We start from the raw sequence: 27,728 nt of genomic DNA, 5'->3' as shown, positions 1-27,728 counted from the left end.
CAGGATCACGGCGGTGGCGAAATTGTTTCGCGAATTTCGCGCGCGCGAGGCCGATGGGAGCGCGATCGCGCGGAGCCGTATCATTTGGCCGCGTAACTCAAGCGGGACTCGAGTTTCACGGGCGTTAAGTATTCCTCCCGTGACACCTTGTTCCCGTGAATTATCTGGCCCGATAAATCGCTCGTGGATCCCGGAGATCCGGGGCTGATCCACGGCGCCGCGCCGCGCCGCATCGCGTTTAGAAGGCCGCGCGCGTTCGCGGGTTCAATTTCTTCTGACAGGCGAGACGAAGCGAGCGAAAGCTAGTTTGGTGGCGCACGCGTCCCGTACGGATCGGTAATTGCAATTTATAACCGCGGCACTTAATGCCGCGTGTCATTCGACCGCGCGTCCACGGCGTTCCGCCGCGCTCCGCGGCCGTGCGAGATCAAAGCCCGCCGTGCCCGGACATCAAAATCGGGACCCGTTGCTAATCCCATAAACGGGACAATCATCCGCGACGCCGAATAAATGTATTACTTTCACCCGGGATGAATCGCGCGACGTAATGACCGCGCAGCGGCCTGTCTTCGACGGTCGCAATGTTGTGAGCTCGCATCGCCGTCGTCGTTGTCGTCGTTCGAGCTTTCTCTGTTTCTTTCTTTTATGTTTTGTATCAATATCTCACGCGAAATTTATCAACCCTCGGACGGCGGGGCGTTTTTACAACTGCACCGTTGAAGATGTTTATAGTGGTATGATTTTAAATTCGTTGCGTGTATTCATTATTGTTCTTTATTTCAGTTTTATTTACTGTGCTTTGTTCTAGTGTATTTTAGTTTAGTTTAGTTTACCGTGTTTTGTTCTATTGTATTTTATTTGAGCTTAATTTACTGTGTTTTGTTCTATTGAGTTTTGTTTCAGTTTAAATTACTACGTTTTGTTCTATTGTATTTTATTTCGGTTTAAATTACTGTGTTTCGTTCTATCGTATTTTATTTCAGTTTAAATTACTGTGTTTCGTTCTATTGTATTTTATTTCAGTTTAATTTACTGTGTTCCGTTCTATTATATTTCATTTGAATTTAATTTACTGTATTTTATCTGAGTTTAAATTACTGTATTTTATTCTATTGTATTTTATCTGAGTTTAAATTACTGTATTTTATTCTATTGTATTTTATCTGAGTTTAAATTACTGTATTTTATTCTATTGTATTTTATCTGAGTTTAAATTACTGTATTTTATTCTATTGTATTTTATCTGAGTTTAAATTACTGTATTTTATTCTATTGTATTTTATCTGAGTTTAAATTACTGTATTTTATTCTATTGTATTTTATCTGAGTTTAAATTACTGTATTTTATTCTATTGTATTTTATTTGACTTTAAATTACTGTATTTTATTCTATCATATTTTATTTGACTTTAAATTACTGTATTTTATTTGAATTTAATTTGCTGTATTCCATGCTATTCTATTTTATTCTATTTTGTTTTAAATCATACTATTTTCTTGCTCTATTTCATGTATTTCATTTAACCGTATGCTATGCGAGACATAATTACACAATAATACTATATAATAAATACAATTCTTTCCCAATTACCATACGTTTCTACCAATATCCGTGGCGAATCATTTCAAAAAATCTGCGAAGCGCAATCGAGCCAGCGCTCCGAAGACTATGCTCCACCGGTTGGCACCGCGCCGTAGACTCTACGGGGTAGAGGGTGGAAGTCAGGGACGCGTGACACCGGTCCGTCAAAGTATTAAAATTCCGATCACGATACCGCGGCGTACAAGAGCCGCCTAGCTGGAATATATTCCGCAATTAAAATATGAATAGAATACAAATTTCTCATTCGGATTGGAATACATTAGAGCCGGGGGAGCAGGGGCGGCGGTCGGTACGCGGAAAGTATTCGCGGCGTAGGAGAGGAACGGCGATCCCGGCGAGAGGGCTGCGGGGTGAAAATCCTCAAAATCGGGCACACCTGGACCGCGCGTCGGGTTATGTAGGTAGGGCGTGCCGGCGCGGCGTGTTGGCACAGCTTGGCGAAAACGCGTAGGCCGGCCTCGTATTATGCTGATCCCTCGAGACTCGAGTCTCGAATCTCTCGGTGCGCGGAGTCGAGCGAGCGAGCGAGCGAACAAGCGAGCAAGCGAGTCAACAAGCGAGCGAGCGAGCGAGCGAGCGGACCCGCGCGCGGAGTCTCGAATCGACTTTCAGGACTGGCTAGCTCGGTCGCGCGAGTCCACGCAGAAATACCGTGGCCTGTCGCATTGAAAACGCGCATCAAGTGACGCGGCCATACGCGCTTCGCGTACACGGCCGCGTGGGCGACGGCTATAGAGCAGCGAGCGGACCAGGTGTCGCAGGTAGCAGCGGTTGCCATTTTCCGGCCGAGCGGATCGCGCGGCGCGCCGCACCGCTCAGAAAAATACCGAGCCGTTTCCCACGGTGCCCGTCAACGGCACGCTGCTCGATTCGTTCCCATCGGGAATCCAGTGTTCTCGCGGAGATCGCGAAAAAAAAGATCTCGACGGAATGATAAACTATTCGCGCTCTCGAAGCTGTTTTAATTTTACATGTAAAGTAGTTTTTCTTCTGACTTATACACTGTGCTTCTGTTTCACGTGAACTCATTGCATTTTGTGCGTATGAGATCGAGCCTCGTGACTCGTGCAACAATTACGCTTTTAATAGTTCTTTTTTTTTTTAATGAGAAACACAGATTCGGCGATGTGAACATTATTTTTGTATACGATGTAACCATTTTTAACGGTGTCGCAGATTAAGATACGTTTTCGCGGGGCTATTTCCGTGAAACTTGGCTTAAACGGAAGCTGGAAGTGTCTAGTTTAAGACGTGGTATATTATATTGCAATAGAATAACGATATCGTTTTGAAAAATTATAGGGAATCGATCTCTGACATCGTCATGGGGTTTCCAAGATTTCAAAGGAGAAGTTCAGATAAATTTTAGGATACGTTTTCGTGGAGCTATTTTCATAAAATTTAGCTGAAATTAAAGCTTGGAGTGTCTAGTTTAAAACGTGGTATATTAAATTGCAATATAATGATGAGATCATTTTTAACAATTATAAGGAATCGACCGCTGACATCGTCGTGGTGTATGCAGGATTTTAAAGGAGAAGTTCACATGAATTTTAAAATACGTTCCCATAGAGCTGCTTCTATGCGACTTAGCTTAAATGAAAGCTGGAAGTATCTACTTTAAAACGTGGTATATTAAATCGCAATAGAATGACGATATCATTTTGAAAAATTAAAGAGAATCGACCTCTGACATCGTCGTGGTGTATGCAAGATTCAAAAGGTAAAGTTCAGATAAATTTTGAGATACGTTTTCGTGGGGTTGTTTCTATGAAAATTAGCTGAAATTAAAGCTTGAAGTGTCTACTTTAAAACGTGGTATATTAAATCGCAATAGAATGACGATATCATTTTGAAAAATTAAAGAGAATCGACCTCTGACATCGTCACGGTGTACGCAAGATTTAAAAGGTAAAGTTCACATGAATTTTAAAATACGTTCTCGCGGGACTATTTCCATGAAACTTAGCTCAAACGAAAGCTGAAAGTGTCTACTTCAAGATAGAATAGATCGGTCTAAAATTCTCTAATAATTCCGTTCGCGTCGACGACCGCTTCCATACCCTCTTACAAGAAAAACGCGAACGGCCTCGTTGCGCAACCTGATAATTATCGCCTGGTGGCGAAAAGAATTTTCCCGATACATTAAACCCGGAAAAAATTCTCTTTTGGACAGAAAAAGCCGGTTTCCAAGCCGGCATGGCACGATCGAGCTGATCGAGGCGGACAGGGCCGAACATGAACGGCGGCCGAGAGAAAGAGACGGGAGACGCGCGCGGAGACGGAAAGCCTCGCTCGTCCGCGGCCAATTGAATCGGAAAGGAAAGCTCGAGCTAACGATATTTCTTCCAGGAGACAGATGAAGATAACGTAATGGGAAGCTGGCAACGATGCGAACGGTAATACCGTGGCTGAACTGCTAGATAAGCGCGCGCGTTCGGGGAAGTTCGTGAATGGACAGGGCGCGGTATCGGGTTACGAGCTGCGCGCGGATTTACGATGAACAATGAATCGCGGATTCAAAATGTTTATGATGGACTACGATATTGAGAAAATCCGAGTTCCGCCGAGGATGAGGGATACGCGAGTTTCTACGCGGCGACGTTACCAGGCGTCGTCTCTGTCTGCGAATTTCGCTTGGTTTATGGCCGCGTGCGCGGCTTATCTCGTCTACGGTGCCCGATGAAATCGTCGATTTGGCCTGGCCGACTGTAACGCGGGTAAATCCGTCTTTTCAGTTTCTACCAACGGTGATTTCTCCGACCGCGAGCGTCCAGTTATTCCGCTTGGTTTATGGTGATGGAGCTTATCATCCGCGTGTTGCACGGCGAAATTATCGATTTAGCTTTGCGGATCGTAATGTGGTTCGAACGCGCGAAAATGTAGTATCGCGCGTAGGTGTACGTACATCCAGACATTTTATGTTTCACTCCGAACGACGTATTTCGCGGCAATATTCGTGTAATTCGACCGTGGATGCTCGCGAACGAATATACATATATGTATGTATGGATGCACATAGTATCGGATCGCTGATTTTATGAATCCTCGATTAAGAGAATTTTCGACGCTGAATCAACCCTGTCGGTCGAAACGACCGACGTTTCGCGTTTTACGTTTCACGAAGTGGCTGAAGGTTGTGACGATTATTTCGTGGAAAATAATCGAACGAATTTGTTCATCCAAGAGCATATGTATTAGAGTAAAAATTATTAATATTATTTTATTTATATATTATTTATATATTATTATTTATTTATTAATATTATTAGAGTAAAAATAGCGAGAAGTTTGAATAAATACGGGGCAGGGGTTAATTGTTAATTACGGAGCAGCGATTAATTTTCATCGATATGGAGCAGGGGTGGCTAAAGCGACGACCAAATAACTAGTCGCTCGCCTGTCCGATATTATCTATGTTTATTTGATTAAATTTAAACCTATTTTTGGCTATTTTTTGGCTATTTAGCTCTGGTCTTAATTAGCTGATATTATGGACTTGGATTTCGTTGTACAACCCCTGACAAAATGTATGCGATCAGCTTTTAAAACGATTTTTGTCGTTGTTACGATTTAAACGAGAGATTGAAATCAGAAGCAGGTGAAAAAAGGTAATTTTTACATGTTTCAGTGGCTCGATTATGCGTCATCCCCCTTTTCAAACGAAATAATCCCGATTAACAATTAACAGCGCTGTTTCGATCGCGATTAACAATTACCAATGGCAATTACTAAATCAGCTTAAATCAGCCGTCCATCAATTTTGTGTCCAATTCTGGCTAGAATATCGAATCCTAGCCGGGAAAGAGAGGGAGAGAGAAAAAGAGAGAGAAAGAACGAGAAGAAAGAAGAGAGAGTGCGTCGTTTTCAGAGGCGTTTCAAGAACGCCAGGACATGCGACACAGTGATTATCGAGGCGCCGGATTGACGGAGTCTGCGGGCAAAACAAGAGAGTTCGACGACGCGCGCGGCGCGGCTCGGCTCGGCTCGGCTCGGCTCCGGGAAAAACTCGCGGAAAGGAACAGCCGTGCTAATCAATCCTGTCCGCCGGCACTCCGCCGGCCATTCCGTCGCCGCTAAAGCTCGCCGGCGATTTTCCCGGCCCGACGCCGGCGTTAACCCTTTCATTATTTCAAACGAACGCTTCCGTAACGGCTGAGCGACGTTCGGCCGCCGCGGTTTAATCTGAATTTCGCTCGCGGCGCGCGACGCCAGGCGCCCGAGAAAAATGTCTAATTACAGACGACGCGCGGCCGTTTCTCCGAAACCCGTCGGGATACGTTTTACGACAGTAGGGTGGCGGAGCCAGTTATTGTGGCTAGAGTAACCGATCACCGTGCCTTTTGTGTATTTTCGAGCACGATTAATTAATTTGTATTTATCGTTAAATCAAGGCGCGTCGAATTCTCTCATTAAAAATCGATCGATCGTTGATAACAGATATGTTAACCCTTTGCGCTCGGCGCCATTTTAACTCTAAATCCAAAATGACCTAAAATTTTTTCCGACCTGAAGTTCCATCTTATATAACCTAGTGTGTTTTATGCATACAACGTTGAATTTTGCGACTCGTGCGACTGTTACGCTTTGAACAATTTTTTTTTAGATATAAACAAACTTGATAATATCGACATTATTTTGAAACGAGACGTAATAATTTTTTTAACGGCGCCTTGGGTCGCCACTCGAGTACAAAGGGTTGCAATTTAAGCATGAACTATTATTATTAAACCATATAATACAAACCATGCTATTACTATTACTATTCAAGTGAAATAAATCCAATCTCGTCATTGTTATAAATCAATGTGCATCAGTTGCATTTGGGGCCCGGTAGTTGCAGCGGAAACTCCTTAATAAATGTCATTTAAATTGCTAAATCTCCGCCGAGCGGCGAAAACTGCTGTTAACAGGGCACAGTAATTGGCAGCCGTGGCCTAAGCTCGTTCGCGAGCTGCCGCGATCGACTTGCAAATGACGGAGAGGAAAAGGCGATTCGGCTGGGAACGATGATATCCTTGGCGGCATTGTAACTCACCGAGATTGAACGATTAGGGTGCGCGTCGCGCAGCCCGCGGGTCTCCGTGGACGCGCTTTTATTCATCAGTGTCCCACGGAGACACCTTCCTCGCTGACACCAAGGGGCCGTCTCCCTCCTGTAAGCGGAGATCTTCGAAAAAGGAGGAAACCTGGCCGACGCCGCTGCGCGTTTAACCCCTTCGTTATTAAATAAATCATTCGACCCTTTACGCCGGCCAGCCAATATCTTCGTATCTCATCTGATAATTCCTACATTAATATCGCTAATAGACCCGACCTGTGCTTTGTCTCGGCTAGACGCGACACTCGACACCGGTGTTGCCCCCGACAGATCGTCCCTGAATTTATCGCTGTCACAAGTACGGTATTCTCTCCGTAGGTGACGCAATTTCGGGTCCGCCGCGTCACCGTTACGGTGAAGATACTACGTTTGAAGGCGATTAACGATTAAAAAAGGAAAAAGAGTGAGAGAGAGAGAGATTTTTGACAAAAATTAAAAACTCTTTCACACGATAGTATATGCATGTGATAGAGATATCGTAATAATTAGACCGCGGATCTTTGTGCAAAATAAAAATTGTCTGCATCGATTGCAAGACGTAAGAAAGAATTTTAATAATTTCTTAATAATTTCTATAATATATAATAATTGATTATATAAATTAATTACGTAAGGATCGACTATAATGGTCTATAATATTAATAATTTTAATAATAATTTTGGTATGTTCGAATTAACGCGTCAACAGCTTCAATTTCTTTTGATATCCTCAATGTTTTAAATTGCACAATTATTAATACACAATGAAATTAATAGACGATAGTACAAAATTACTATAATTATTGTACAAACAATCATGGTCGCGATAACATCGTCTTCGCTGTTATTTCAATCGGCGGAACTTCAATCGGCAGAGACCGTTGCCACTTACGGTAGAGATCTTCGAAAGCCGGCAACGGAGAGAACACGGTCTCTGCCATAATTTATTCGCCGAGGTTGACCGGCGAACTTTCAGGCCGGCTCTGCGATAGTTTAATAATAGAAGACCGGGCGGGTTTTTCTCTCTATGTGTGAGCAGTTTAGAGAGAGGGTGAGGACCTTGAACGCTATGCGACTGCAAAGTGCGGACAACGCTCGGCCGCGCCGACACGCGTCCACTTCACTCGCGCGCCGAGTCGCAGAACAATCTCAGACATGAGCAAATGTCTGTAACGGAGTTTCGTGAATAGCGCGAACGTGTGCACGCTTTTCAGCCGGTGCTCGCTGTGAAATGCTAATGCGCGATCGACGCCTCGGAACCTTTAACTTTCCGAATCGATTGTAATCGACGCCAATGGTTCGCAGATCGGCTGTTGCTTATCTCTTCGATAAGTGTGCAAGTTATGGTAATTGCACTGTGTGTGATTTTCTTCGTGTTTTATCCAAACACAACGCTTTTATAAAGTAGATAATTTCAACCCTGACACTATAATTCCTTTAAAAATTAATCAAATTAATCAGCTGCGTTGATCAGCGCTCCTTCGACCGCGATAATTTCGCCGATGGAACGAAACGATTTTCGTTTCTTGTACGCCGTCGATCAGCCTTCGTTCCTAAGACTCTCACAACGGAAGAAACGAATAATTTCTGTGCAAATAACGAAGAATATCAAAGCAACAAATCAAACATGTACTTCTTCTCAGCCAATTAACTGTAACGAGCACGCTCGTCGCGAGGAAATTTCAACGTTTCGCGTTGAAAAAGAAGAAGAAACAGAATCGAATTCCGCGGCCGTCGAAAAACAAGCGTCAATTTGAAAACCTGCTCGATGCTGAATAGAATCTGGCGACGGAAAGTGAACGGGTGGCGCAGAAAATAACATTTCGAAAGAAACGCGAGCGCGCGAAGACGAAGTGCCCGCGGACGAATTTGCATAGCTGAAAGCGGCTGCGAAATTTACGAACAGCAATTTAACCGTTATTAGGACTTTTCTGAAACTATTCATCTCGTTCGCGTATTCATGTATTCATAAACGGTATGTATATATCGGGGGCACACTATTTCACGGCTGCCGGTTCTCGTTTCATCAAAACCGACTCGTTTCGTCTCACCTCCGTCCGTCCGTCCGTTCGTTCGGTCCGTCGTCGCGAAAAACGTCGCGCGACACCCATCCATTACGAATAATTGGGAATAAATGGGAGCAGTTCGTTTTTCCCATGGTTCGTGCGCGTTACGCCTCGAGCGTGATTCCTGGCCCGACCAATTGCCCTTTAACGCTCCGGTTTCTTTTCCACTTTTCCGGTTCGAAATGACTGCGTTTCTGAAAAACACGTCGCTCAGAACGAAGCCACGGCGCTCACTGTCGCTCAGAAAATACATGACGAGTTGGAATTTGCATGAAAATGTCGCGTTTAATTTTCTTCCTGGTAATATGATAATTAGTCGCGTTACCGATGTAATATAATAATGTTACTAATACAATTATTGTACAATAATTGTTATGTTACTCATAATGTTACTGATGTAATTATTATACAATAATTATTATATTACTCATAATATTGCTAATATAATTATTATACAATAATTATTATATTACTCATAATATTGCTAATATAATTATTATACAATAATTATTATATTACTCATAATATTGCTAATATAATTATTATACAATATTTATTGTAATACTCATAATATTGCTAATATAATTATTATACAATAATTATTATATTACTCATAATATTGCTAATATAATTATTATACAATATTTATTGTAATACTCATAATATTACTAATATAAGTATTATATAATATTTATTGTATTACCAATATTGCCAATATAAATATTATATAATAATTACTATATTACTTATAATATTACTAATAATAATATATAATAATTGTTATATTACTCATAATATTACTCATATAATTATTACATAATGTAAAATATTGTATTACTCACAATATTTCTGATATAATTATTATATTACTATTTATTACATTACTCATAATACAATATAATATAATTATCATATTAGTTATTAGTACTATTATTATTTATTTTATGCGAGTAACAAACGCATTGCTTTGTCCAAAAACACAAACTAAATTGCACCAAGACAATAAAGAGAAAAACGAATAAATAAAAAAAGAAAAAGGATAACTATATCGTCCATATCGTTCCTATTATTTCCCACACATTCCACTAAAAAATCTCGAAACAACTGCCGCAATTCCACCAACGACAACAATCAGAAGTCGCGATTGTATTTGCACGCTCCGTCGAGTTTCCGTTTCGATATATTTTCTTGTTTTCGAATTACATTGCATCGAACGTAAAATGTGAGTCGTTCACCGGCGATAAACGTAATGAAATATTTCATCGCGCTATCCGCGCGCGTTTCATAGTCACGCCGCTCTGCAATAGGGATCATAAAAATCGAACTCAATTTATTAACCGTCAGGCGGGCGCAAGCAGGTGTCCGACAGGAGCAAATCCGGTAGGCAAATAATAGTGTTATGCGTCATAATAAAACGTGAAATCTCGGGGCGCATTGTGACGTTGATACGCGCGCGTAAAAGGGGCTCGGGCAGCGTCGCCAACAAAATATAACTAATTCCGTAAGCCTTCATGGCTACCGTATCTGTCGCATTAGAGTACCCACCAGAGGGGTTCAATCGTTCGTTACCGAGGCGAACATTCCGGGCTACCGTGCCGCCGCCCGGTAACCTCGTTTAAACTTCCAATCTTCTTGTCACACACGTGTTCGAAACCCTTCAATTTTCCTCTTACAACTAATGCGAACGTCCCGCACACCGTTCACCGATCCAACAAGGTGCCCGTCAGTCCACGGGTCTGTTTTTAATCGGCGTTGTTCGAATCGCGGCAGTAATGTCTCTCTAACTGACGCTCAGATTGTCCCCAGAAATGGACAAATTGGAAAGCGGTGATGCGAGATTAATTTGAGTCTTGCGTCTCGTTTTTATAATTACCGATTCTCGACAACTATAAAAACGCAAAACTCTTCGCAAATTGTCCATTTTCGTGGACCATCCGAGCGTCAATTAGAGAGACATTACTGTATTTGGGAAAAGTCTGGTCTGTCATGAGTTTTAGGCGATTTATACGGCGAATATTTATACTTATAACGTACGTATGAGTAATATTATATAATATAAGGTCGTAAAATTATTATAAACGCTCTCAAACTCAGTTTAAATGCTCTTAAAATCAACCTAAACGCTCCTAAAATCAGCCTAAATGCTTTTAAAGTCAACTTAAACGCTCTCAAAATCAGCCTAAACGCTCTCAAACTAAACGCTCTCAAACTCGGCCTAAACACTCTCAAATTCAGCCTAAACGCTCTCAAACTCAGTCTAAACGCTCTGAAACTCAACCTAAACGCTTTTAAACTCAACCTAAACGCTCTCAATCTCCCAACCGTTTCAAACCACAGAAAACCGCACAAAAATCCTCCGTCCATTCGTCAAAAAATCAAACGTTCAATCAAACCGAATCGTTCCTTCGAAATAAATCGTTTCCACAAAAAACGAAACAAAAAGGAAATCGTAACCACCACCTAAAAAAACAAACAGCACCACCCCGAAAATTTCAAGTACTCACCTTTAACCGCAGCGTTCAGCCTGTCCAGGTTGGCGAGGGTAAGCGGCACGGGCCCGAAGTGCATGACGATCCTGTCGGCGTGTCGATGATCCCCGAATCCGTTGTCGCGGCGCGCCATGAAGATGCCGGTGTAGCTGCGTCTCATGTATCGGCCGCAGGTGTCATTCAGTGCGAGATCGAGGGTGGCGTTCAGCACACCCTTGATCGCCCTCTTGACGCGCACGTGCAGCTGCCCGCCCCGGAGATCCTTGATCTTCCCGGTGAAGATGTAGTCGGCCTGGCGGACCTTCCGCATGAACATGGTGTCGTTGCGGATGGCTGCGGTCAGGTTCGCCCGGCAATCCAGAAGCTCCCTGGTCGTCGAGACGGCCAACGGCAACATCAGGCTGGCCCACGCTGCGAGAAACACGATTCCCGAGTTGACACGCATCTCGACTGTCAATATTCCAAGCCTTATTCGGCGCGCGATTGTTCGCCGCGCGTTTTTATACGGCGCGTTTTTGTTCAGCGCGCTTTTATTCGGCGCTTAATTAATTGGCGCGTGGTTGTTCGCAGCGTATTCGTTCGGCGCGCGATTATTCGGAGCGTATTCGTTCCACGCGCAATTATTCGGAGCGTTTTTATTCGGCGCGTAATTGTTCAGCGCGCAATTATTCGGCGCTTATCTAATCGGCGCGTATTTATCCGGCGCGTATTTATTCGGCGCGTAAATAATAGGCGCGCAATTATCCGGCGCGTGGACAACCGGCGCGTAAATAATAGGCGCGTATTTACTCGGCGCGCAATTAATCGGCGCTTAATTACCCGTCGCGCGTCTAATCGTCGCGCATTTATTCGTCGCGCCTCAATTCGCCGCGCATCAGTCCTTCGCACCCGTAAACGCGCTCCGATCTCCGGCTGTCTCGATTGTCCGAATTATGGACGGTCCGTGTCGGGTTCGTTAGGCCCGCGCGGGGCCCGATCGCCGCCGATAGAAATGGGCGGGTCGTTATTATTTCGATTAATTCACACCGTCGGCGCGGCCGGGGTCTCGCAGCCTAATCGGCGGCGATGATCTCGCAGAGAAAGAGAGAGAGAGAGAAAATGATGGATGGCCGACGGGAAAGTTCGCCGCGATACACGGAAACTGATACACGACCGTGGTGAACCGTCACGTCGACGGGAGGCAAGCGACGCAGGCAAGTTCGGGGGCCTCTCCCGATTAGTTGCCGCGTGTCGATCGCGTCGGCATCGTCGTGCTCGGAAGATAGCCGGCCGGCCAGTGTGCCCGAGCGGCCGAGCCCTCTAAATGGAAACGAGTCCGATCTTACGAGGCGTGTGATCTTGAGCAACAGGTTGGCGCCGTGTGTCGACCCACGCTCTCGCCGATTTCCAATCCGCGCGCGTCACCCGTTTCCCGTTCCACGCCGCGGCAAGTGGCGAGAACGCCTCGCCGAACGCGCCGTAGATCCGATCGCGTGATCGATAAACCGCCGTTTCGGCGAACGCTTTATCGCCGTCGCGCCGCGCCGCGCGGACTCGCGTTCCGCGGCCTAGGCACACGCCCGATATCGCCGCGGTTTACCGGGGCCCGATCACGCGCGATTTCCCGCGGCCGGAGCGGCGCATAAGCTGCCGTTTATGTCACCCGATAGCCGAGCTTCTTCTGTTCGGCCGGCTCGATCCTCGTAAAATCGGGCAGCGAGAGAGCTCGGCACGCAATCGGCCCGAGCGATCTTCGCTCGAATAATCTCGGCGAGATCCGTTCCGACGAACGAATCTTCTCGCGGCTGACTGCTCTCTGGCCACGGTCGATCGACTTTCACTGCGCTTTCCCACCGTCGATAAGGAACGTTCTTTTTTCTTTCTTTCTCTCGGTTGCTTTTCTTTCGCTTTTCTTTCTTTCTCCACCCCGGAGAATCCGGAACGGCGACACTCGGCTTCACTCGCGGAACACTGAAACCGGCACCAACGATCCGTCTCACTGGTCACTGACACGTGGCGAGGAATCGCCGTCGCGTCGACGTCGCGCCGCGTTCGAATATCTCCGCCGCCGCGACGGATCGCGCGGTCCCCTATCGATCGCGATTCGAGCGGCGTGCGCGCGATCGCGGGCCGATCGAGAGGCCGCCGGGGAAAACCGTCGTGGAAAACGAGCGTGGGCGGGCGCGGTATCGGCACCGGGAAACGCACCGTTCGCCGACGTAATTCGCGTCGGACCGTGCGGCCGCGCCGGGTATGTTCACCGTTTCGCCGAAACGCACTGTCAACGGCGGTGCCGCGGGGCGCCGAGGTTCGATATTGACGGTGCCGCGACGACTATCCGCGATCCTGCGCGAGAGTGAGAGAGCAGTGGTTGAGGTGGTGGTTGGTCGCGTGGAGGCACGCGCTGGACTGAGGAGGGCAAAGTGTGGATGCTGCAACTACAACGTGTAGGCGTAAGTCGCCTTAGACCAAGGGACCAAGAGGGAGAGAGAGACTGGCTCCTCTCTCCGTGTATGTGTGTGTGTGTGTGGGCGCGCGTCCCGCCGCTGTGTGCACCCGCCCGTGTGCGAACGCCGGACGCACACACTCGCGGCTCCGGAGCCCCTGCCTCTCTTTCGACTTCGACTTCGGTGCAGGCCGGTCGTGTGTCCGCCGCGTCGCGCCGCGCCGCGCCGCGCCGTGCCGCGCCGGGCTCCGGCTCGGGGAAAACGGCTGGGGGGAGGAGCGATCAAGGGAGACAGAGAGGAGAGAAATCTCACCGAGAGGTATACACCCGGGCATACCGGTGTGTTTACCACGTGAGTAGCCGTGATGCGTACTATATGTGGGTGCTATTGACACACTTATACGCGCAAACGATTCCGCCGCGCTTCCGTTTACGGCCGCCGACGGCCGGCAAGGTGCGCGGCTTACACCGCTACGGAAAAACCGAATGACAAGAGCGACACCCGCGATATTGCCGGCGAATTTCGGTGGACGTGTACCGCGGTGAGATTTCTGCGGAGAATCGCGCTGGAAAGTAACGCGCGAGAGGCGTGTAGTGAGTTAGAAGCAGCGAAGTCTCGATTCTACGAATTCTCTGATAACGGAATTCTTGGTTATCCAAATTATCGTTGTGTCAAGATTTTAACGTCATTCTATTGCAATTTGATATACTTGGTTTTGAAGTAGACACTTCAAGCTTTAATTTCAGCTAACTTTCATAGAAACAGCCCCACGAGAACGTATCTTAAAATACATCTGAACTTTTCCTTTCAAATCTTGCGAAATAACCATGACGATGTCAGAGGTCGATTCCCTTTAATTTTTCAAAATGATCTGGTTATTCCATTGCAATTTAATATACTAGGCTTTAAAGTAGACACTTCAAGCTTTAATTTCAGCTAATTTTTATAGAAACAACCCCACGAGAACGTATTTCAAAATTTATTTGAACTTTTCCTTTGAAATCTTGCGAAATAATCATGACGATGTCAGAGGTCGATTCCCTTTAATTTTTCAAAATGATCCCGTCATTTCATTGCAATCTAATATACCACGTCTTAAAGTAGACACTTCAGACTTTAATTTCAGCTAACTTTTATAGAAACAACCCCACGAGAACGTATCTCAAAATTTATCTAAACTTTTCCTTTGAAATCTTGCGAAATAATCATGACGATGTCAGAGGTCGATTCCCTTTAATTTTTCAAAATGATCCCATCAGTTCATTGCAATCTAATATACCACGTCTTAAAGTAGACACTTCAAGCTTCAATTTCAGCTAATTTTCATGAAAATAGCCCAGCGAGAACGTATCTCAAAATTCATCCGCACTACAGTAAATTCTCTCAAAATTTCCATCAGCTTGCGAACAAAAATGGCCAATTTGGAAGATTATTCGAGCCGTGCGACTCATTTTTACAGTTACCAAGTGTCGACAAATTTAGCAAGCATCGCTCGATACCGTTCCGAAAACAGATCGGAGCGAAGGGGCCGCTTGATCGACGAAATTTCGATCGAATTAGGGGAGCCGGTGGCAGCGATCGCCGCCAAGAACGTGTCGGAAAGAACGCCGTGAGGCAGTTACGGTAAACGCGAGTTCCCTGGAAAGTAAATAAACTCATTCGTCTGCTCGGGAACGGTTCGGAAAAAGATAAATGAAGACATCAATCTCCTCCCTTTTTAACACGCTGACGAACCAGATTTCGACAACGCGCGGGGACGGGGCAAGAGGAAGAGAAGGAGGAAGAAAAGGAGAAAGAAAAGGACGCGGAACGATCTAATCTGTATCAGCTTAACGAGCTACAATCTCGAGCGGTTCGGAATTGATGGCGATCGATAATACCGAATCCCGTCGGCGCGGTCACTTCGGCTCGGCTCGCGGTTAGATCTCCCTCGCATCACCCACGAAACGCTGGGAATCCTCTTTAACGAGTCCGAGGTGGAAGAAGCAGAAGAAGCTAATGGGTCGACTTCGACTTGCGACAACGTGCGAGGAAGGAGTCTCTCTCTCTCTCTCTCTCTCTCTCTCTCTCTCTCTCTCTCTCTCTCGCTCTCGCTCTCGCTTATTTATGATAATAGTTTCCACGGCGCTAGTCGGAACGGACCGAGACTGATCTACGGTGTCGTCGGTTATGGTATATCATAATTTCCGCGGATATTTATACGCTCGCGTACAATGTTATTCAGCGGCTCGTCCCGCGCTCGCGGACCGAACGAGATTCTTGTCTCGGCCGGCCAACCAGATACGGTCTCCAGTTTCGAACGCGCGCGGAGAGATCATCCGCGAAGCTGACGCTGAACGTCCCGGACGTGGGATACGATGCCTCACCCACGCCGTGGTTTTACTATCGTTCGAGACGCGCCGGGAACAATGACGAATCGAGGGAACCGCGAGCTTAACGAACAAAGAAATATACGCTCGCGAACAGACGGAAATCGCGCGCGGCCGGTTTGCACGCGATGCAACTTGTCCGGCATTTATCGCCGGCTGCGACGACAACGCGAAACGAAGCTCCTCAGCTAAAGCTACGATTGCGAAACAGTGATCCTGATTATACAGTGTCTCAGAAATGTCTTGGAATGCGGATGTAGGAGATTCCTGAGATCATTTCAAGTAACTTTTTCCTTAGCGAAAATGCGATCCGCGGCTTCGTTTAAGAGTTATCAACGAAAAACACTGACCAATGAGAGGGCGAGCTCGGCTGGCGCGAGACGGCGCAGTCGACGAGCGCACGAGGCCCAGTCCCGCCCAGTTTCGGGCATTGGCTCGACCGTCGCGCGCCAGCTGATCTCGCCCTCTCATTGGTCAGGGTTTTTCGTTGATAACTCGCAAACGAAGCCGCGGATTGCATTTTCGCTCAGGAGAAAGTTACTTCGAATGACCCGAGGCACCCACATTTCCGGATTGCGAGACATTTTGAGACGTCGTGTAACAAACTGCAACAAGGTACAATACGTCGTACAAGATCGTCGTCATTGCGAGGCCTCGGGGACTGGAAACCGCGCAGAAAATTGCGGGAAAACCGGACAACGTTTCCGCGAACAACGTCCATGGCAGTCGATGATTAATAAATCAGTAATGATTGCGAAGAATGCCGAGATTACTTCGCGCAATAAAAAGTACATGTTTCTAGTTGATACAATGTTACTGACCTTCGATCGTCCTCCACCTTTTATCTCCTTCATGCATCCATTCTGCAAAAGAAAATGTTGACGTTATAGTGTGCACCTTTTGAATTAATATTATATTATATATATTATTATATTATTATATTATTATATTATTATATTATATATATTATTATACTATATATATTATTATATTATTATATTATATATTACTATTACTATATCACTACTACTGCACCATCCCCTATAATAAACTTTAACTTTCCAGGCTCGACATTGTGGGAATTTTCGCGGTCGATTGTGGCAGCGGAACGTTTCAAACTGCCGGCCGCAAACGCATAAAATCCGCAGGCCCCTAATCACGCGATCATCGCACCCGTCTCCGAGTCCCACGAGTTCCCGGGCCGCCAGGCGAAACCCGCGATAAGCTTTTCCAATCGGGTATCGTGTTCCTAGAATGTAACGTATCCGCGCGTGTCCCCTTGCACCGGCATTCTTTACGTTCCGTAAATTCCGGAACGAATCGCTGGGAATCTGACGATATCGCCGGGCCCGTTATCGTTTCATCGGGCCGGGTATCTTCCGCTAATAAGAGAATTTACGCGTCCCTCCGCGCGCGGGTTCGTCGCGACGCTCGAAATCGAACGGGGATCGTTCGCGCGGCCGGCGAAACGACAATCCGTTTCCCGTTGTTCGTTCATTAGGCCCGTTAACGCGACAGGGTATGGGGCCGCTTGGATCGGGGAACCTGGACGTTTCGATAGGTCAGGAATCTTGTGTAACCGTCGCGGGACAGACGGCCGGACCAGTTATCGTGATGCGATAATGAAACACAGATCCGTATCTAGCCGGCGTTCGCCCACGTGGCCGCGGAGGAATGCCGGCCCCGGCTAGTGGCATTGTTGCGGGAATATGCATCGATCGTAATAGGGAACGGTGACGTTAATGAATGCCTTATGGCCGAGATCCGTGCCGTATCGCCGCCGATTAAACGAGATTTCTCGCACGGCCGAACGGTCCCGGTCCCGGTCCCCGGATCCGCGGCTGCCTGGCACGCGATCATTTTCGAAAGGAACTGCTCTGGAAACGCTTCTATAGCGACATTAAAGTGTCGTCCTTCTTTTTCTCTCTTTCTCTTGCTCTCTCTCTTTCTCTCTCTCTCTCTCTTTCTCTCCTCGCGGTACCTACGCGCCTGGCACGATCGCCGACGAGCAAAGCGAATCAGCACCGTGCCCACGCGACGCCGCGACTTATCGCCGCGGATCGTTTCACCCGGCATGTCCTTGCGCATGTCCTTACCTCGTTCGTACCTAGCCGACGTAGCACGGTGCTACGGATCTTCGAAAACGCGAGCCGAATCGACGTTGTCCAGCTTCCCGGAGATTAACGCGCTTTAATCGCGGAGCCCATTTTGCTGGGTTTTGGCCATTGAGGCGGCTGGCTGACGTTATTTTTTTATCTTGACATTGCCGATCCCACGCGATGATGCCCTCCGAACGATAAGTTCACTATCGGTCCCTGGAAACTAACACCTCCCCCTCCCCCTTCCTCCAAAAAGTCCACTGTCAGTCTAAGGGGACTGATATTCCCCTCGCCAAAAAGTTCACTGTCAATCTAAGAAGACTGACATGCCCCTAAATGGAAAGTCCACTGGCAGTCTAAGAGGACTGTCATCCCCCAAACGGAAACTCCACTGTCAGTTCCAAGGGGCTGACGCCGCGCTCTTAACGTGTTAATGAATTTTTGATTGCAGCTTTTTAAACCGATCAGAGCCACCTACGAGATATCTCGTGGTAAATGTTCACCGAGACGAGTCCTTTAAAGGTAGAATCGCCAACAGAAAAGAGAGGATTTATTTATTATTATCCTTTACTTATTTTCATTTGTTACTTAGCATTAAATTGTACTTATTGTAATCTTTTGCCTTATTAATGTCTAGTTATTATTATTTTATTTTATTTTATTTTATTTTATTTTATTTTATTTTATTCAAGGCTTTATTTAAAGCCGCTTCGATTGCTCGGCCTTTAGCGACCATACGTGATCAATTATGTCAATCTAGTCACTTTAGTCGAGGTTTTATTTAACGTCGGTTCAACCACTCGGCTTTCAACGATTACACGAGCAATTAAGACATTCTAATCACCTTATTGCAAGTTTTATTTAATGGCACGTGAACCGCTTCGCTTTTAGCGACTGTACGTCCGATCAATTAACGCTAAATTGCCGGAACTAATCAATTTCACTCATTTACGATTTTATTGCTGTATATAATATACATATATATAGAGAGAGAAACTTAAATAATCTTTTTTAGAACATACGTTGATTCTTAATAGAATTTACGACCAACGTATGTGCCAAATAACCAAAGTATGGTTTTAAAAAATTATTTAAGTGTTTCTATATACATATGTAACAGTCGTAATTTATTTGTAGGAATTATTTCTATATACAGTGATGTCTCCCTAACTGACGCTCAGATTGTGAAGAGGATGCATCTCATTTTTATAGTTGTTGTAAATTCGTAACTACAAAAACGAATCGCAAGGCTCGAATAATCGTATCTCCTCTTCCCAAATCGTCCACTTTTCTGGACAATCCGAGCGTCAATTAGAGAGACAATAACTGTAGATTCGTGACGCGTTCGCGGCGTTGGCATCTCGAGTCATCGCGATGATCGACGCGCAACGAATTCGATATCGTTATATTCCCGATCCGACCGCGATCGGCCAATTCTTTCTCATCTCTTAAACGAAACCGACGAAATCGTTCGACGACCCGCCGTTTCGAGGGTAACCAGTTCGCCGTGTATCGGAGGGGGTGGGCGCGCGAACGGCACGGTTGACAAATCGTCGGACGAACCCGCATAAAATATGGCGATGGAAAGACGAGACAAGCTACCGCGCCGACTGATCCTTCGGCTAACGAATGGATCGATTTGCGTGCTCGTTAACAATACACGTAAGGAACACTAATGTGCCACTTTGTTTCGGGCGACCTCGCCGCGCGATCAGGCCCAGGCCCGGCCCAGGCCCGGCCCGAATAAAACGAGAGAACCAGATGATCCGTTCGCCGGCTCCGGCCCGACTCCGGCCCACGGGGACTCCTCGGGCCCACGGACGCTGAACGGGCCTTTCGTTACGTGTCTATATCCTTGTCGGTTGGGATGGCATTCAACGGGCCGATTATCCCCGAGCCGTCCGGACAGTAAGTACCATGTACGCTTGATTAAACTAATCTTATAAGCCAGCCCGATCTACAAGGAGCCGGTAGCCACTCTCGGGGAATTATTCGCGGGACCCGTATCCGGCGTAGAAGTATATTTTTCAAGAATTTCATCGGTTAAACGTAATTCTCAATGTAATCTGTATAATTTTATGGTTCGGGCAACTTTCGCATTAATAATTACAACGTTATCGGATTTGTTTGTACATTGTAAAAGAGCAAGGTTCAGAAAGCGAAGGTGGCATCGTTCGACCGAAGAAGAACGTTCTTCTTTTCAGGAAGAAATTGATTAAATTAAGGTTGCATTTAAATGAAAATAATATTTTTTGTTTTTCTTCCGTTTTGTACGTACATTTATATTTTTAATAGAGGTTAAATTGCTTATGTGGAATTAAGAAGAAATGTTCGTTTTTAATGAGTTTTCGGTACGTAACCCCTCCCCCCCTCTTTTTGTATTGACTCTGGGTCTCATTTTCTCATTTTCTAGGTACTGTAGGTCGGAAAAACTGTCTTGCATTTCCAGTTAAAATGGCTCCGGCCGCAAAGGGTTGACTAGACCGTGGCTTTTTAAGCCGCATTAATAAATGCGCCGAGAAAACGGCGCGAATTTCCGAATCGCGGCCGACGATTTTGCAAAATGCGCCGCCGCGGCGGCGTGTGTCGATCGGCGCTCGCCGTTTTATCGTTCGTCGAGGCGTTTTGTCGTTCATCGACGCCGGTTTCGCCAGCGGAATTTATTTACCGAACGCGGAATATACGTATCGGCGGACACGGCGCGGCCGGATCCGCCGGGGAGACCGACACGATCGCGGCCGAGACGAAGATGAGTTACGACGAGCGTCGCCTGGGGCTCCCGAGCCCGTCACAGGCCCGAACCACCCTACGGGCTCTCGTAAGCGAATTTATAAATGCTCGCGTGCGCGCACGCCGTAATGCCGTGATGCCGTGATGCCGCAACGTCGTCGGCCGGCCTTTATACGCTTGTCACGGGGAACATTGAGTAATGCCGGCCGGGCCCAACCGATATGGCCGCCCGGACGCGACAAATCCTCGGGATCTCAATCGGGCCGGGATCAAAGCCGCTCGAATTCGGAAGCCACTCCACGAAGGAGTTTAAAGACGCTGCGCGGCTCCCTGGTTTACGACCGTCTCGCGCTCGAACGCGATATATTTACGGCCGGTGACAAATATATGTGGACACCCTTTAGAACGGCGCCCGATCTTTTTCGAACTGGACTCAATTTTCAGCTTGCATGCGAGTTAGCGAGGTCTACGAAACGCGTTCCTTTATTTTCATTTTCGCCGCAGGCTAAGGTTACAGGCTAAAAGGTGAAAAAACGAGAGAGTTCTTTATTTCCTTTTTGTTGTCGTTTCATGTAACGGCATAATTAAAGAAGAAGAAGCATTTCTGTTATTGTCTAGTGAAATAGTCCTCTCTATTATCTGAGAAAGAAATTCAAGTCACTTGGTTCGGGGTCAGTTGAAAGGGTGTGCACACACATGCCGGTGAAGCACAGTTACCGAATCGAGTCCCGTAACTTTCTTTTCACTCGAAGAGACACGGTCGCGGAATAGAGACTATTTGGACGGGTTCCAAAAGAACCTGTGAAAGCGACGAAGTGTATTTTTCCTTTGCGTCATCGGTATTTCAGACGACAATAGAGCATTAGAAGCGAATCGTTATTTGTGCTCGCTGAATTTCAACGGATAGGTTCGATACAGAAATCAATCCGGCAAACTGGTGTTTATTCGTCACCCGATATGTGAAAATCGTGAGCGACCATGTATTTTCTCCTCAGACTTCTCGCGAGGAGAAGACATGTTTTATTTTAATAACGTTACTGTGTTGTTTTAATAACATTTACATTGCTTTGATAACATTAACATTATTTTAATAACATTACACGATTTTAATTTAATAACATTATTTATTTTTTTCTCCCTCTTTAACTAAATAAATAATAAAAACTAAACAATAATAAATAAATCCTTTTCTTCTGACCAGTGATTAGTCCTTAAGATTTGATTAGTCCTTATCAGACATTGTTAAATCGTCGTCGTCTATCGCGAGATACTTGGTAATGGCAGTCGACGTGTTACTAAAAATTGATCACAAAAAGTTGATCAGTAAAAAGAGTAATCGTTATCCCCGTGACAATTCAGTTCGAACAGCGCTCGCACCGGAGCGCGAACCGTCGCGCAGATGTTCCCAGGGATTAGAATGCTCTCAAAGTCTCTCGTCGTCTGAAGTCCCACTCTTCAAAGCCCGGAGTTGTCGAGGGCATGAAACGAACGGTCAAGTGCGCGCCCCTGCGCTTCGAAATCACTTCAGGAACGAAGTTGTTCCGGTTGTAACGAGAGTTTTGGAACATCCTGTAGTGTCTTGCAGCACCGTGGCGTACCGCGGACCGGTACGGAACGTGGACAGCCTGGCAGCAGCGTGGCAGGGGGGTTGTGGCTACTACCGTGTTCCGGAGCGGCGCAGAATCCCATATAAAGGCTTGGGCGAAGGTAGAACGCGGGAGCCGTGGCGAGCGCGGCGCAAACGCGCGAAACACGCGACCAGGCACGCACACGCGAGTCTGCTCGCTGCTCGCTGGACCGAGGATGCGGCCGCGGAGGCCGAGACGAAGACGAGAACCGAGAACCGAGACGAGGACGAAGACGGAACGCGGGGACGGCGATTCCGTGGTACACGAACAGGAACGGGCCGGTGTGAGTGTACTTAGCATAAGTCTCGCACCCGAGGCGCTCTCTCATCGTATTTCATGCCGGCTGCGCTTATGCTACGCTCGCGCACCGCCTCTCGTCGCGTTGCTTCCTTCGTCGATCTTCCTGCCTTCCATTTCGTCTCCTTTTCATTTTCCTCGTTCCTCTCGGCTAGGACTCCGCTTCTTCTTCTAAGGGTGCGTATCCATTTCTACAGGCTGTCCCATTGTTGCGTTAACGACCGGGTCGAGGCGATTCCTCAGGTCATTTCGAGTAACTTTTTCCTTTACGAAAATGTTCTACGAGGCGTCGTTAACGAGTTATTGAAGAAAAGCGGTGGCCAATGAGAGGCGAGATCGGCTGGCGCGAGGCGGCCGTGCCAATCAGCGGAACTGGGCTTCGCGGCGGCGCCGCCTCGCGCCAGTCGAGCGCGTCACTCATTGGCCACCGTTTTTCGTTAATAACTGGTGAACGAAGCAGCGGATCGCATTTTCGCTGAGGAAAAAGTTACTTCGAATGACCTCAGGAACCATTCTTCTCCGGGTGTTAACGTAATTATGGGATACACTGTATCTCTCGAAGCGCCATTTTCTCCACAGCTCAGGCGATGGTTGCAGAAAATTGCCTCTCATACATACTGAAAATTAATTGCAGAGGAATAATTGAAATAACTATAATTCTTTGGTAATTCGCGATGTTTGAAGATCCGAAGTCCGGCCTATAAAAATACGTTCAGCAAAAGATGGTACAAAAAGCTTCGAAAATCGTCGTGAATACTTGTGAAAATGGTTTAAAGTTCCAAGGTTATATTTGAACAGAAAGAAATAAAAATAAAAAGATTTTTATTCGAATCCTATCCCTCCCGACTATTTTCATTTCGCGCAAAGATTCAAGGTCCGGTCACAGAAATGTCAACGATCAATCTCTGTCGTAACAAATGGATATGCGGCTTAACGTCGAAGCCGACGGAACAGCCGCGGCGTCGCAAGGATCAGCTCGCATCCGAAGTTCAACCGGTCGATTATGATCTCGGCTGGCCGCGAACTACCGCGCGCGACAGGCTTACACGTCCCCGGAATTGCCGATCGCCTCTACCTTATTATAGAATTAACAGTCTATCCGGGGACGGGAACGAGCTGAACGTATCCGCGCGCGCGGTTGATAGACATCGTTGTTAACGTCCGCGCGGAGTTATGAAGTGGGAATAATGGGTGAAGGAAAGTCGAGTCCTGTCGCGATCATCCAGCGATTAGAGCACGTTGCGCGGCCTGGCGTCGCGCTGCTGCTGGCTAACATAAGTGATTTTACGGTAGCCGGCGGAAAGGAAAGAAAGAATTATGTGGTTGTAGAACTGGATGGGAATTGTAATGAATGGGGAGAAACGGAAAATGCCGCTTCGAGACACGGCGTTTCGAGCAGCGAGCTTAGGACTCAAACACGGTCTAGTAAATATGAATGTTATTCGTTCCGTCGTCCGAGAGTTTATAACTCTTGCAGGATTAAGAATGTGATGGAGTTTTTGTCAGAATTTTTTATCATTATTAAATCGAATGAATCGAATGAATTGAATGAATTGAATGAATTGAATGAATTGAATGAATTGAATGAATCGAATGAATTGAATGAATTGAATGAATTGAATGAATCGAATGAATTGAATGAATTGAATGAATTGAATGAATTGAATGAATTGAATGAATTGAATGAATTGAATGAATTGAATCAATTGAATCAATTGAATCAATTGAATGAATTGAATGAATTGAATGAATTGAATAAACTGGATAAACTAAACAAACTGAACAAACAGAACAAACTGAACAAATATTCATCTAAATAATCCAGTGCATATCAGCGTGCATACAGCTTGAATTCCACAAGGCTACGTAACCGAATGATACCTTAAAATTCAATTATTTAAATATTTCATTCGACTTCCCTACCGGACGACAATGTATCTAATTAATCGAAATGTAACTATTCAGCTAATAAAAACGTTCTCTTACCAGAACACTGCAAAACTGAATGTTCGTACAAGGTATCCCTCTGCTGTAATTTTAACTGGCAAAGTGAAACATTTGTCTTCCTTAGTCTGCAAACAATTTCCATCGGCGGCCCAGGGATCCGAGCGGCTGCTGTTTCAAGCGGAGAGAGATAGCCCGCCGAGAATATTTATGTCGAGCAAATTGCGAATCTGAAATCTCGAGTGAATAAATTCAAATTAAAAAACCGACGTCGCATAAATATCGTGCGAGCGCGTGGAAGGGACAAATGAAGGCAAATAAGTGATCGCGACGTGTCGCGACGTCCGCACAACATAATAAACCAGAAATAAAGCTGATTTAAAATTTAGGTGGTCGCATGCGCGGCGACCAGTTACGGCGATGAAACAAGAGAGAAAGAGAGAAAGAGAGAGAGAGAGAGAGAGAGAGAGAGAGAGAGAGGGAGAGTGGAAGAGAGAAGATTTATGCGCGTCTTAGCGCGTTTTTAAGCAGGATTAATGTGGATCAAGAGGAACAGCTTCCTGCTTAATCGGCCGTGGCCAAAGTATTTATATCCTCCGGGGCCCGGGCCGAAACGGCTTATCGAGAAACGCGACGGTCGAGGCCCGGACGCGCTCTGTAATAGGTTAAATGAAGTCCGCGATTCTCGGTGACGCGGCCCTTCCCACGTGCGTACCGTTATCGCGAGGATAATAATGCTCGCGTTCGGTCGCGGGACAAAGTAACGCGCGAGGACACGCGCGCGAGCTGCCGACACCTTCCGCCAGTTGTCCCGGGCCTTTCGCTCCAATGAACACGTAAGCATGCGCTCTGACAATGCTCTGCTAAGCCGTAATTGTCTCTGGAGCGTCTCTATCTTCTACTTAGAGAGACTCGGTGCCTAAGGGACGCCCATCGAAAAGAGGAATTTCAAAATGCACCGCTCAAATAGCATAAAAATAAAAATAGAAGAAAAATTGTTCACAAGAATTGGCCAACTTTGTCCGACAATAACTCCGCGAAAAATTATCGTAGGATGATGATTCTTTTTTTAAATTAAAGCTTGGAATCTCTGCTTTGAGAAAATGTATCTTAACTTCAAGTTCGATGCGATAACACCATTGTAACCATTTAAATACGAGACCATGTTTGAGACATGGAAATCGCTTGACATGTGGAAATTGTCAAGTTCGACGAAACGCAGGGACTGCGTCAAATTTTCTTCCGTGACGCCGTTTGCGGTGAAACGAAGCTCGATTCTTCCTCTTCGATTTGAAAGAAAAGAAACGCGGCTGCGATTTTTTCTCGCGAAGTTACGACACTTTCGTCGCGGCGTTCCCGCGATGGAAAAATGATCCCGAAATTACCTCGGGAATTGCTGATTCCGTCCGAATCGGACGACTTTCGGGACACCCCGTATAATAACCGTTCGACGAAAACACTTGACGAACGCGAGGAGGGTGCTCCGAGAAGCCGCGTAAAGCGCGAACAACCATGATTCAAGAATCTTCCCGGCCTGTTATCTCTGGACCGGCGGGGACCGCCGATATCGTAAATAACTCGAACTCGAATCCGCTTCATAGTTGTCGTAAACGGCTACTTTTCCCCGTAATGAGTCGTATATTGATCGTAAATCGTGATCGTTCGGTCCACAATTCACCGTTAATGGATCCGCGGGACGGATATCCGACGATTGCGACAGTCCCATCGCATTATCGAAGTCGGGTGGAACAGCATGGCCGTATGCAGAACCTTCCGGCGACCAAGATCGTTCGTTTTACGAGGCGGGACGTTGTCGTAAACCGGTGTAGCGGAGAACGAAGGAACGATTGACCGAAAACGTTCACCGGAACCGGACTACCTAACGTTTTAGATTCAACGTCCTCGGAGAAATTACTGATCTCAAGCAGGTCCGTTCGCCTGCACGTCGTTCCGACATCCCGTGCTCCTCTTGGCTACCATCAACGTTTCCAATGCCACTGAAATCTCTTTGTTCTGACCAACGTTTTTTCGTCGTAAAACGAATACGAAATTTAGCTGTAATTATGTTACGTTCTAATTGGTTCTAAAGCGGTTGGGTGGTTGTAATTTGTTTCCAAAACGAAAAATGTGTAAGTCGAAATAAATATATGTATAATGTAATCGTAATGTAATTGTAATGGAATTGGAATGGAATTGTAATGGAATTGTAATGGAATTGTAATGGAATTGTAATAGAATTGTAATGGAATTGTAATGGAATTGGAATGGAATTGTAATGGAATTATAATGTAATTGTAATGAAATTGTAATGAAATTGTAATGGAATTGTAATGGAATTGTAATGGAATTGTAATGGAATTGTAATGGAATTGTAATGGAATTGTAATGGAATTGTAATGGAATTATAATGGAATTGGAATGGAATTGGAAAGGAATTGGAAAGGAATTGGAATGTAATTCTAATGTAATTCCAATGTAATTCCAATGTAATTCTAATGTAATTCCAATGTAATTCTAATGTAATTCCAATGTAATATATATTACACTTGGCTCAAAATTATCTAACAAATAACTTCACCGAACTCCAAATCATCTCAACGATAACTTCGATCAGTAAAAACTACCCTTTCAAACAATCGCACCCCTCGTTTCTCAAAATGAGAAAACCTGTAACCGACTACGATTCAAACCAAATCACTTGGAACTCCGCGAAGCGCATAGAACATACCAGCTTCGCTAAAAAAGAAAATTAAACTGCACGTTCCAAACATTTCCAAACATCCTAAAAGCTGGCAAACCAAAGACGCGAGTATGCGCGCGCTCGCGGGCTGGTTAACCAGCCCGATGAGAAGAGCCGCGGCGCGCGCGCGCGTATTATACACACAGCGGTGAAAATGAAATACGGGTGAGAGACGAAGGCGCGGACTTAATTTAGGTTGTTACGACGCGGAGCCGGGCTCGCGAAAAGGGTGCTGTTCGAGCGATAAGTCATTCGGA

The 27,728-nt window shown here is 46.0% G+C and overlaps 1 protein-coding gene across 2 annotated transcripts in view; it reads right to left on the bottom strand.

Moving 5' to 3' along the window:
* Positions 1–13,608, bottom strand: part of LOC117219778 (agrin) — an 846,148-nt gene extending 832,540 nt beyond the window's left edge. For both annotated transcript variants that reach the window (XM_033469208.2, XM_033469209.2), the window contains exon 1: positions 11,254–13,608. In XM_033469208.2, the coding sequence (XP_033325099.2) occupies positions 11,254–11,683 (430 nt within the window). In that variant the 5' untranslated portion in view covers positions 11,684–13,608. The remainder of the gene's footprint in view (positions 1–11,253) is intronic.
* Between the last annotated feature and the right edge of the window lie 14,120 nt (positions 13,609–27,728).

Source organism: Megalopta genalis, chromosome 5 (assembly GCF_051020955.1).
Source record: "Megalopta genalis isolate 19385.01 chromosome 5, iyMegGena1_principal, whole genome shotgun sequence".
Lineage (NCBI taxonomy): Eukaryota > Metazoa > Arthropoda > Insecta > Hymenoptera > Halictidae > Megalopta > Megalopta genalis.
The sequence above is the reverse complement of the archived record's forward strand: the minus strand, read 5'-3'. Positions and strand labels throughout refer to the sequence as shown.